This window comes from Phyllobates terribilis, unplaced genomic scaffold (assembly GCF_046119375.1).
Source record: "Phyllobates terribilis strain yellow unplaced genomic scaffold, ASM4611937v1 Scaffold_5__5_contigs__length_657084704, whole genome shotgun sequence".
Lineage (NCBI taxonomy): Eukaryota > Metazoa > Chordata > Amphibia > Anura > Dendrobatidae > Phyllobates > Phyllobates terribilis.
In genome coordinates this window covers 621,066,905-621,079,939 of record NW_027362765.1, presented here as the reverse complement: position 1 = coordinate 621,079,939, position 13,035 = coordinate 621,066,905, and the positions used below count along the sequence as shown (strand labels likewise).

General features: G+C 43.3%; 1 protein-coding gene across 1 annotated transcript in view; it reads left to right on the top strand.

Moving 5' to 3' along the window:
• LOC141273771 (protein ELYS-like) overlaps window positions 1–13,035 on the top strand; it is a 112,305-nt gene that overhangs the window by 80,840 nt on the left and 18,430 nt on the right. The window contains exons 26-30 of the mRNA XM_073686108.1: window positions 4,613–4,714; window positions 4,902–5,103; window positions 5,296–5,496; window positions 5,705–6,086; window positions 12,048–12,217. Coding sequence (XP_073542209.1) covers window positions 4,613–4,714; window positions 4,902–5,103; window positions 5,296–5,496; window positions 5,705–6,086; window positions 12,048–12,217 — 1,057 coding nt within the window. The remainder of the gene's footprint in view (window positions 1–4,612; window positions 4,715–4,901; window positions 5,104–5,295; window positions 5,497–5,704; window positions 6,087–12,047; window positions 12,218–13,035) is intronic.

Sequence of the window (13,035 nt, the reverse complement as noted above, 5' to 3'; positions counted from 1 at the left end):
GACGCCATGTTGCGTTTGGAGAGCCACTGTGTGCCCAAACATTGGAGCTCCCCCACAAGTGACCCCATTTTGGAAACTAGACCCCCCCAAGGCACCTATCTAGATGCATAGTGAGCACTTGGAACCCCTAGGTGCTTCACAAATTGATTCGTAAAAATGAAAAAGTGAAAAAAAAAACACTTTTTCATTTTTATGAATCAATTTGTGAAGCACCTGGGGTTCCAAGTGCTCACTATGAATCTAGATAGGTGCCTTGGGGGGTCTAGTTTCCAAAATGGGGTCACTTGTGGGGGAGCTCCAGAGTTTGGGCACACAGGGGCTCTCCAAACGCAACATGGCGTCCGCTAATTATTCAAGCAAATTTTACAATCAAAAAGTCAAATGGCGCTCCTTCCCTTCCGAGCCCTGCCGTGCGCCCAAACAGTGTTTTTTCCCCAAATATTGGGTATCTGCGTGCCCAGGGGAAATTGCACAACAAATTTTGGGGTCCATTTTTTCTTGTTACCCCTGTGAAAATAAAAAAAAATTGGGTCTAAAGTAACATTTTTGTGAAAAAAGTTAAATGTTCATTTTTTTCTTCCACATTCAAAAAATTCCTGTGAAGCACCTGAAGGGTTAATAAAGTTCTTGAATGTGGTTTTGAGCACCTTGAGGGGTGCAGTTTTTAGAATGGTGTCACTTTTGGGTATTTTCTGTCATAAAGACCTCTCCAAGTGACTTCAAATGTGATGTGGTCCCTAAAAAAATGGTTTTGTAAATTTTGTTGGAAAAATGAGAAATCGCTGGTCAACTTTTAACCCTTATAGCTCCCTAACAAAAAAAAATTTTGGTTCCAAAATTGTGCTGATGTAAAGTAGACATGTGGGAAATGTTATTTATTAACTCTTTTGTGTGACATATCGCTCTGATTTCAGGGCTTAAAATTTCAAATTTTGAAAATTGCAAAATTTTCAAAATTTTCGCCAAATTTCTGTTTTTTTCACAAATAAACGCAAGTGATGTCGAAGAAATTTTTCCACAATCATGAAGTACAATATGTCACAAAAAAACAATCTCAGAATCAGGGGGATCCGTTGAAGCGTTCCAGAGTAATTACCTTATAAAGTGACAGTGGTCAGAATTGTAAAAATTGGCCCGGTCATTAACGTGCAAACCACCCGCGGGGCTTAAGGGGTTAATGAGAGAAAAAAAAAATTTACTTTTTAGAATTTACCAAATGGCTGCAATGAAACAGAGTGAAAAATGTAAAGGGGTCTGAATACTTTCCGTACCCACTGTAGATTAATGTTTTTGTAGCTTGCTATGAGCTATGCCAGTCACATCATCCAGAAACAGAGCATATATAGAACAACCAGAATTGCCAGAAACACATGAATCAAAGAATAAGTTGGAATCGCATCTGAATATCATCCTCTGAGAAACAAAACAACGGAAACTCCCTTGATCTGGTCTTTGTACGGCTTTGTTCAATCCCCTACCTAGATAACTCCCCTCTTCCCCTCTCTGATCATAACAGTCTCTCCTTCACGCTCACAAATCCTTGCCCACCCCAGCACACTCCTACCTATCACACATTCAGAAATTTACAAGCCATTAACCCTCATAGACTCCCTTCACTCATCACTGTCCCCAATCTCCTCTTTTTCCTGTCCTTATCTGGCTGTAAATCACTACAATGACACTCTCAGAAGCACCCTGGACCAACAAGCGCCCCTCACCCTCAGAACCTCTAAACACAAAGTAAAACAGCCCTGGCTGACACCGCAAACCCGATTTCTCCAGCGATGCTCTAGGAATGCTGAACGCCTATGGAGGAAAACTCGCACACTAGAAAACTTTATCCACTATGAATTTGTTAAAAACCTATAACTCTTCATGTTGCCAAACAGACATACTTCACCACCCTGATCTCTTCACTATCCAACAACCCAAAAAAAATCTTCGACACCTATCACTCCCTCCTCAGTCCTAAAGTGCTGGCCCCTATCACAGACATTTGTGCTGACGACCTGGCCTCCTACTTCGCAGAGAACATTTATCAGGAAATCAGCTCCCAGCCACCATGTTCCGTGACTCCCATCCCTCCCCACATCTCCTCTGGATCACTCTCCACATTTGACCCAGTCACAGAAGAAGTAGTCTCCAGGCTCCTCTCTTCTTCTCATGCCAGTCCATGCACCCTATTCTCTCTCGCCTACTCCAGTCTCTCTCTTCAGTCATCACTACTCGCCTAACTAAAATCTTCAACCTCTCCCTCTCATCTGGTAACTTCCCCTTCTCCTTCAAACATGTCATCATTACTCCATTATTAAAAGAGCCCTCTCTTGACCCTTCCTGCACAAACTACTACAGACCAGTCTCCAATCTCCCCTTTATCTCTAAACTCTTGGAGCGCCTGGTCTACTCCCGCCTTACCCTTTACCTCTCCATTCACTCTCTTCTAGACCCATCACAGACCGGCTTCTGCCCTCTACATTCTACAGAAACTGCACTCCTCAAAGTAACCAATGAACCTTCTGACAGCAAAACGTAACGGTGACTACTCTCTGCTCATTCTTCTTGACTTTTCTGCAGCTTTCGACACCGTTGACCACCACCTCCTCTCTATGCTCCACTGAATTGGCTTAAAAAAACACTGCTTTCTCCTGGTTCTCCTCTTATCTATCTGACCGCTCTTTGTGTATCATTCGCTGGCTCCACTTCTTCCCCCCCTTCCTCTTGCTTTTTGGGTTCCTCAGGGTTCAGTCCTTGGCCCACTTCTCTTCTCTCTCTACACTGCCCCAATTGGAAAGACCTTCAGTAAATTTGGCTTTCAGTAACATCTTTATCCTGATGACACACAACTATACACCTCATCCTGTCTGTCCACAGTTTCCAACATCATGTTCGCTCTTTATCTGAAACTCAACCTTTCTAAAACTGAACAACTTCTGCTCCCACTTTTTACTCACCTCCCTAAATCTGACATATCCCTCTCCGTGTGTGGCACCACAATGACGCTGAGCCAGCAGACGCGCTGTCTGGGCGTTGTGTTTGACACCAATCTTTCCTTCACCTTCCATATACAATTTCTTGCCCGGTCTTGTCGCTTGCACCTGAAGAACATCTTTAGAATCCGCCCCTTTCTCTCTTTGGAAACCACAAAAACCCTCACTTTTTCCCTGATCCACTCCCGCCTTGACTTCTGTAATTCTCTATTAATTGGCCCCCCCCTCACTCAACTTTCCCCTCTCCAGTCCATCCTTAATGCTGCAGCCAGGGTCATCTATCTGGCTAATCGTTACTCAGATTCTTCCGCTCTATGCCAGTCATTGCACTGGCTGCCTATACATTATAGGATCCAATTTAAATTGCTTATTCTCACCCGCAAAGCTCTACACAGTGCAGCACCCCCCTACATCTCCTCCCTCATTTCTGTTTATCAGCTTACTCGTTCTCTACGCTCCGCAAGCGACCATCGACTAACATCCGCACTAATCCATACGTCCCACTCCCGGCTCCAAGACTTCTCCCAAGCTGCACCTATTCTTTGGAATGCTCTACCCCAAGAAATTAGGACGAGCCACAACTTACACGGTTTTAGGTGCTTCCTAAAAACACACCTGTTTAGGGTGGCCTATCTCGTTCCCTTATCGAAGTGTTTTTATATTTTTATAGCCCATTCATTATTTCTCCAAACATAAGTCTCCACCGAACCCAAAAGCTCTACAGATTCTGGCTGGTGACGAGCTCATGCAGCCTTTATCTATCGCTCATCCCCTCAAGATGGCTGGACGATTATTGTGAATAGGCCCCTGCACTTTGTGTCACCCCCCACCTCATTGTAGATTGTAAGCTCTTACGAGCAGGGTCATTATTATTTTTGCTTTAATTATTGTATTATCTTTAGCTATGTTACTTATGACTGTTGTGTGTGAACCTCTGAATTGTAAAGCGCTGCAGAATAGGTTGGCGCTATATAAGTAAAGATTATTATTATTTACTAGATTGCAGGACTGAGAGAAAAGACATAGCACAAGGTCTGTGGCAACAGCGCTGAGGAATGGCATAACTTTCAGTGCGTAGAGCGCAAAGTGTTATCTGCTGCTTTATCTAGAAAGCTGATAATGTGAGCCGCGCCATGTTTAAGGCATGTGACCTCTAATGACATGTGACGTTGCGCTCCAGCACAACACGTGTCGCCTTAATGGAGCATTAGGTGGAGATCATGTGACCAGAGGTGACATATCACTATGTCTCAAGTGGTCACTTAAGAAGATGCCCCCTGCAGTGAGATCCTCCCACAGGAGAGAATGGAGAATATTTTCCTGGCGTGTGTATGTGGATATGGATATGTGGAATGAGTTGTGTAGGGGAAGCAATGAAAAGATAGAATGCCAAGGTAAAATAAAGCCGAGAAAATACCAGAAGGTAAAAGAAAGGGAGTAGAAAAATAAGCGGAAATAATAATAAAATAGAAATAGAAAAAAAAGATTTTTTCCTTTTGTGCAGCACCATTCTGGGACCATTTAATAGTGGGTTGTCCATTCATGAAAAAACTCTTTAATTACTTTTCCATTCCATAACCCTATTAGAGATGGAAATAGCTGAATGTGATTTTTCTGCTCTTCAGTTTGACAGATGAAAGCCCAAGTCCAGTTTCTCAAGATGCCAAAATGGAAATATCTGATGCTTTTGTTGGTAAACCAATATTGAAAACTAGAAGAGACTCCAGGTTAGTGGTACATTTTTTTTCCATGCTGCTGCCTACTGTGCTTTTGGATTGGTTTGTACACACAGAAGGGCTCCCCGTCCGTAATCAGTTATGTCCTGTGTGGACCAACCTTGTTAATTGTTATAGCATTTTTTTATCATGTGTAATTGTGATGCCTTTTATAAACCTAGTTGTTTGTATGTTACAGGCTGTTGGACTCTCCCGTCCACCCTGTCCTGGCAGAACCCTCCTTTGGCACAGATTTTGCAAATGTCGGTTACAATACACCTTGCAGATCTTTCCTGCTGACTTCCAGCCCTGTCCAATCAAGTCTTCTCAAATCTACACCGATAAAAAACCTTTCCAAAGCATCGGAGTTTAGCTTGCTGCAGACACCTCTGGTGGTAAAGGTAAGGGTTCAGCATCATACATTTTTACTTTGTTTAGCAAAGGATTGAGATGCATCGCATAATAGCTTTATGCTCTACTCCATTAATTACTCGGGCTTTGAGTCCTAACATTTGTTCTACGGTCTGTTCATTTGTTGATGCTGCTCATCAAATCTTATTGTAGTAACGTTTTTTTTGTGCGTTTCTCTCTAGAAGGCAAAAGCCTTGATGGCAAGCACAAGGGCTTCTGACTATATTGCACGCACTCGCCAATCTGTTCTGAGGTCCAGTACACACACAACTCCTTTGGCCTCGCCTTCAGTTTCCCCTGGAAGATCAATTGCACCTCCTTTATGGTCCAGACAACTAAAAATCTCTTTTATGGAGCAAATTAGCAAGAAATTTAGTAAAGGGGTAAGTCTCGCATTATGCATAGTGGTCTGATTTGATGTGGGCATGCTTAACGTAAGTATATTACACTGTTTTTAACATTTATGAATTGAGCACCTTTTTGTCATGTTTAAAAAAAAAATTGTGTTCGTTAACACCTTAAATAGTTTTCCTCTAGTTCTTTTTTTGTCGCATCATTTTTTTTTAATACTAAGCAATATTTTACTAACAGATTTTGTCAACTGAGCAAGAAGAGCCCAGAATTTCTCCTGTTCTGAAGTCTGGTCGAGACACTATGTGGGCAGAAAGAGTGGCTATGCTTACCGAAAATGATGCCAATACAGACAATGATGAAATGGATGAATCTTCATCTGGAATTCAAGATGGAAGCCCAAGCAAAATGGAGGCTAGCAAAGACGCAAGCCATGTGTCTGCAAGGTCTAACCAGACAACACTAGAGTATCATGATGCTCCAACACCTGAGGACAAGGTGGTTTCAACAACTGTGAATTCTTCAGGTAGTGAACAGCAGCCACATGCTGAGCTGGACCGTGTGCTAGTAACTGGAGATGTCCACCACCCAATTGTGGAAGCCCTGGAGACACCAGAGAAAGGTATGTCACATCCATGATGTCCTGTGTGTGCTCATGTTTGATTGCAGGTAGAGCAGCGCATAAAATACTCACACACCATTGTATAGAGGCGGCAGAGATTGACATGTGGCTTTGGAGGAAATCTTTACCATAATTAGCAATGTAATTATATCTCCTCTGCCACATTTATGCCTATGAGGTTGTTCATATCAAGGTGTGAGACCCGCAGATAACTTGTGCATTATGGTCTGCGCTCAGACCAAGTTTCAAGAACCTCTGCATGAGCATTAAATAAGACTAAGAATTAATTTAGAGTCCCCCTCTTTTTTTTTGTGCACAAAAAAAGCCAGACTACATCAGTTTGTTTCAATTCTCATCCATTTAGAGCACATGGATCCGAGGGTTCGCTTTTATTTTGTATGGATCCATTTAGGGGACGAATTTGATGTACAAATTAGATCAGAAGCAGACATGTTTCTATTCGTATATTTGTCTTCAATTTTTTTTTGCAGGCAATCGGTCCACAAAAAAATTGATGTCAGCATGCTCATCGACTACAATGGGTGTTATGCTTACTCACGGTCAGAGCGGCTGCATCACTAGATGAGGCGCGGCCTCGCTGCATACAAGTGTATGAAGCAAGGCTGCGCCCACTGGACAGCTGCGTCACTAGACGAGGCCTCGCTCCATACAAGTGTATGAAGCAAGGCTGCACCCACTGGACAGCTGCGTCACTAGACGAGGCGCGGCTTCGCTCCATACAAGTGTATGAAGCAAGGCTGCGCCCACTGGACAGCTGCGTCACTAGACGAGGCGCGGCTTCGCTCCATACAAGTGTATGAAGCAAGGCTGCACCCACTGGACAGCTGCGTCACTAGACGAGGAGCGGCTTCGCTCCATACAAGTGTATGAAGCAAGGCTGCGCCCACTGGACAGCTGCGTCACTAGACGAGGCGCGGCTTCGCTCCATACAAGTGTATGAAGCAAGGCTGCACCCACTGGAAGACTGCGTCACTAGACGAGGCACAGCCTCACTCCATATAAGTGTATGAAGCAAGGCTGCGCCCACTGAACGGCTGCGTCACTAGACGAGGCACAGCCTCACTCCATATAAGTGTATGAAGCAAGGCTGCGCCCACTGGACGGCTGCGTCACTACACGAGGCGCAGCTTCGCTCCATACAAGTGTATGAAGCAAGGCTGCGTCCACTGGACAGCTGCGTCACTAGATGAGGCGCGGCCTCGCTGCATACAAGTGTATGAAGCAAGGCTGCGCCCACTGGACTGCTGCGTCACTACACGAGGCGCGGCCTCGCTCCATACAAGTGTATGAAGCAAGGCTGCGCCCACTGGACAGCTGCGTCACTACACGAGGCGCAGCTTCGCTCCATACAAGTGTATGAAGCAAGGCTGCGCTCACTGGACGGCTGCGTCACTAGATGTATGGAGCTGAATAAATATGGAGTATGGAGTAAGTATGGAGCTGAAGAATAAAGCTGCCTTATCAATTTTACCACACCCGGAGTAGAATAAAAAAAAATTAAAAAAAAACAACAATTCCTGAATTGTTGGTTTTTGTTTATTCTGCCTCCCAAAAGCTGGAATAGAAAGCGATCAAAAAATGGCACGTGCCTGAAAATGGTACCAATAAAAAACGTCAACTCATCCCGCAAAAAGCAAGCAGTCACATGACTGCCGACCAAAATATGGAAAAATTATAGCTCTCAAAATATGGCGATGCAAAAACTAGATTTTACAAAATGTGTCTTTTAGTGTGTGACAGCTGTCAATCATAAAATCCCGATATGATTCTGGTATCTCTGTAGTCGCACCGACCCAAAGAATAAAGTCGTCTAATCACTTATACCGCACTAGGAACGGCGTGAAAAATAAACGCTGGGGTTGGGGTTGAGGTTAGGGTTGTGCTAATGTTAGGGTTGGTTTTTTTTTTTTTCAAAAGAAAAAAAAAATGACGATATGGCAACTAGTGTTGAACGCAAGTGGTCGCTACTTGAGTTTGCATTGGGTGCTCGGGTATGCATTGAGTATCGCGGGTGCTCGAGTCTCCGCCCCACATACTTCGTGGCCAAAAAAACCTTGTGGGGATTGCCTGCCATGCACGAGCGATCCCAGCATGTTTTTTTGGGGGTGTCTAATAACCGTGAAACATGCGGGCAGGGACTCGAGCATTTCACTTGAGCACCCGTGATACATGGTGCATACCCGAGTACCCGATGCAAACTCAAGCAGCGAGCCCTTGCGCTCAAGACTAATGACAACTTATTCAATATGATGACCTAATGTCATCAAATTCTGTCTCGTACCTCTGGGTTCAAAATGTTCACTATACCCCTTGATAAAATCCTTGAGGAGTGTAGTTTCCCAAATGGTGTCACTTGTGGGGGTTTCCACTATTTAGGCACATCAGGGGCTCTCCAAACGCGACATGGGGTCCGCTCTCGATTCCAGCTGATTTTGCGTTCAAAAAGTCACACAGTGCTCCTTCCCTTCTGAACTCTGCCGTGCGCCCAAACACTGTATTTTCCCCACATATGGGGTATTGGTGTACTCAGGAGAAATTGCACAAAAGTTTTTGGGGTCCATTTTCTCCTCCTACCCTTGTGAAAATAAAAAAATTGGGGCTAAAACATCCTTTTTGTGGAAAAAGTTTGATTTTTTTATTTTCATGGCTCCATGTTATAAACTTCTGTAAAGGACTTGGGGATTCAAGGTGCTCACCACACATCTAGATAAGTTCCCTGAGGGGTCTAGTTTCCAAAATGGTGTCACTTGTGGGGGGTTTCCACTATTTAGGCACATCAGGGGCACATCCGCTAATTATTCAAGCTAATTTTACAATCAAAAAGTCAAATGGCGCTCCTTCCCTTCCGAACCCTGCCGCGCGCCCAAACGGTGGTTTTCCCCCACATATGGGGTATCTGCTAACTCAGGAGAAATTGCACAACAAACTGCATAGTGCAATTTCTTCTGTTACCCTTATGAAAATGCAAAAATTGGGGCTGAAAAACATTTTTGTGGGAAAAATGTGAAAATTTTATTTTTACGGCTCAATGTTATAAACTTCTGTGAAGCACCTGGGGGTTCAAGGTGCTCACCACACATCTAGATAAGTTCCCTGAGGGGTCTAGTTTCCAAAATGGTGTCACTTGTGGGGGGTTTCCACTGTTTAGGCACATCAGGGGCTCTCCAAATGCAACATGGCATCCACTAATTATTCAAGCAAATTTTACATTCAAAAAGTCAAATGGCGCTCCTTCCCTTCCGAACCCTGCCGTGCGCCCAAACAGTGGTTTTCCCCCACATATGGGGTATCTGCTTACTCAGGAGAAACTGCACAACAAATTTTGGGGTCCATTTTTTCCTGTTACCCCTGCGAAAATAAAAAAAAATTGGGTCTAACCAATTTTTTTTTTTCAACCACATTCCAAAAATTCCTGTGAAGCACCTGAAGGGTTAATAAAGTTCTTGAATGTGGTTTTGAGCACCTTGAGGGGTGCAGTTTTTAGAATGGTGTCACTTTTGGGTATTTTCTGTCACAAAGACCCCTCAAAGTGACTTTAAATATGATGTGGTCCCTAAAAAAATGATTTTGTCAATTTTGTTGGAAAAATGAGAAATCGCTGGTCAACTTTTAACCCTTATAGCTCCCCAATAAAAAAAATTTTGGTTCCAAAATTGTGCTGATGTAAAGTAGACATGTGGGAAATGTTATTTATTAACTATTTTGTGTGACATATCGCTCTGATTTAAGGGCATAAAAATTCAAATTTTGAAAACTGCTAAATTTTCAAAATTTTTGCCAAATTTCCATTTTTTTCACAAATAAACGCAAGTGATATCGAAGAATTTTTACCACTATCATGAAGTACAATATGTCACGAAAAAACAATCTCAGAATCAGTGGGATCCGTTGAAGCGTTCCAGAGTAATTACCTCATAAAGTGACAGTGGTCAGAATTGTAAAAATTGGCCTGGTGATTAATGTGCAAACCACCTTGGGTTGTAAAGGGGTTAAAGCCCTATTCACACTTTGCAGAGGAATGGTGTTGATTTGAGGACAGTCTTTGAGTAATGAAATGCACAGCATGTCCATTTTGTTGCCGATACTAAGCAGATATGCTGGGTCCTCTGTAAAATCAGCCTGTCAATACAATGTGCAAAGTGTGGCTGTGCATGATAAGACCATGTCATTTCCCCTTGCCATTTCTTGAATGCATGTGATCATATGCGAGCTGACCCTCAAAGAACACTAAAGCAAACCATTAGGGATATCCTGAATGGCTCGTCTGTCATGGTTGCACTGTAAAGATGGTCGTTTTAGAAGATTGATCAGCAATTTGTATTTATAAAATATGATGCATTCTCTGCTGTTATCTGTGGCCTAGTGTCAGCATAAATTTATGCGATGCAGATCTGCCATCGAAACACTTTTCAACTACAGCCAGCACCCAACAACATCCCCTCAAAAAATCCAAAACTTACTTGCATTTTTCTTAAGATATCTGCATTCAATCTTCAGCTGTCATAAAAAGGCATCAAAATGGAGTTTAATCTTAATGGGCTTTTCCAGCCATCTAGAACCTGAAGCGTATGGCCTATTTTATCTACAACTATCTATGCAGTGCAAACTCGATTCAGGGTTTATGTTCTACAACAGTCTTCCCCAAACTGAAGTGCTCAAGGCCCACCAACAGGTCACGTTTTCAGGATTTCATTAGTATTGCTCAGGTGATAATTACATTACCTGCACAGGCAGTAATTCCATCACCTGTGTAAGGGTATTTGCGCACGATGCGGATTTGAAGCTGAAATTTCCTGAGCGTTTTTGTCTTTCCTTGGCAGATAAATCGCATGCGGATTTTACATGCAGATTTTACATGCGTTTTTTCCCCTCACCCATGACAGCACACCTTGAGAGGGATCCGCCCCACCAAGGACAGGAAACTGTCTGAAATAAAAGGGCGGTACCTCTCCATCGCTTCAGTTGGTCTCCTGTCCTTGAAGGGAACCTGTCTGTGGAAGAAAAGAATGCTGTACCTGGGTCTGTTCCAGTGTGAAAGAGCGGGCACCGGCCTGTGCATCGGGTTCCAGGCTCCAGAAGCGCCGTCCATGGTTCCCTGGGGCCGTGTCCGAGCGTGCGCAGGCGGTGAGCAGGGCTCCGGTTTCCCGCAGACCACTGCGCCTTGGACGGCGCTTCTGAAGCCTGGAACCCGGTGCACAGGCCGGTGCCCACTCTTTTACACCGGAACAGATCCAGGTACAGCATTCTTTTCTTCCACAGACTGGTTCCCATCAAGAACAGGAAACCAACTGAAGCTAGAGAGAGGTACCTCCCTTTTATTTCAGACCGTTTCCTGTCCTTGGTGGGGCGGAACCCTCTCAAGGTGTGCTGTCATGGGTTCAGGAAAAACCGGCTACCGATAAGTAACCTTGGTGTTTTACATGCGTTTTTTACAACGTTTTTGTACTTCAAAAGCTAGTCACATTCACCCAGTCTTAATTAGCATTTCTATTCATGTAAATTATGCGGCTGCTGTGAGCTGGTATTTTTAGCCTGGGAAGGTGCCTGGTCCCTGGCCATTAAATAACAGCTCACTGCTGGTTCATTAGCCGCTACGTCCCTCCGATCAGCACTCAGCAGCACTTTGAATGCAGCATATTTTTGTTGCGTCCAAAACGCTGTGTTCTAATACCGCATTTTTGTTGTCTGTACATGTGAAACCACCGCATATAATGACACTACAATCGGTCAAAATAATAGTAAGGAAATCCTGAAAACATGATCTGCTGGTGGGCCTTAAGGACTGGAGTTGGGGAACCCTGTTCTACCAGATTGGAAATGAAAATGGTAAAATGGACAGGGGTATCTGCACTTCTCAGTATTAACAGCTTGTATGTATTTGAATGGCGGCCCTTTTTTTGAAAAAAAAAAATAAAAATTATATATATTTCTTTTCTTCAGCTGTGATTAGTATTCATGATAGTGAAGAAATTGAGAGTACCCATTCTGAAAATCTTGGTCAAGAAAAGAAAGCGCATGAATCTGAGCTGCAAATTATGGAGGAGAATGTTCTAATTGTTAAGGAAATTCCTTCTATCGCACCCCTATTTTCTCACTTTGCGGAGATTCAGGTAATGATAATGGTTACCACAGTTTGCTTCTAAGCTTACTGTAGAAGTGTGAGAAAAAGTTAGGCTTCGATGCATTGTCTATCTTTTTTGTTGTTTTTTTTTTTATGTAAAATTTGTTTCTAACAGGGTTTTTTTGTTCATTTTTTATTAAACAAAACCATTTTACCTAGAGCTTTCCGTTTGTATTACAGCCAGGTATGTCATTCTTTTAAACACAATGGTGTTTGAGAGAACAATTAGTTTGAAGAGCCAGTCAGGGACCATAAGGAGAGACCTGACTAGTACGACGCCATGCCCCAGCCGACTTCTCCTTGCGCTGCTCTCGTCGATTGAACTTTCCCATCTGTGTGCCTTTCAATCAACTAAACCAGTAGGAGGAGAAGCCGGCTCTGAAATGTCAGAGCAGTTACTGGAAGAACATACCTGACTGCAATCATAGAGCCCGATTCACTGGTGACCGCTTCCCTTTAAACACTATAATATTTAAATAAAATCAAACCTTACCGCTGTGGTTTAACCTACAACGACCTTGTATTCATATAATGCTAGCTTTCTGGTGTGCAGTGCTGGTTGTCATAAGTGTATCTACAAGAGTTTCCATTATTATAGTGTTCTTATGTTGTATTGTGTTACTGATATTAGCTGCTATTTTCTGTTACCTAGCACCACACCTTTATTCCTTTACTCTGATTGCAGACCATTATTTTTTCTCTTGCTTGCCTCTGTTCTTCTGCTGCAGCCCCATTTGTTTGCAGATCTAATGACATAATTTTGATTGAATTGGCAACAGGACAGTTTTCACCCGTCAGTATGGGGAC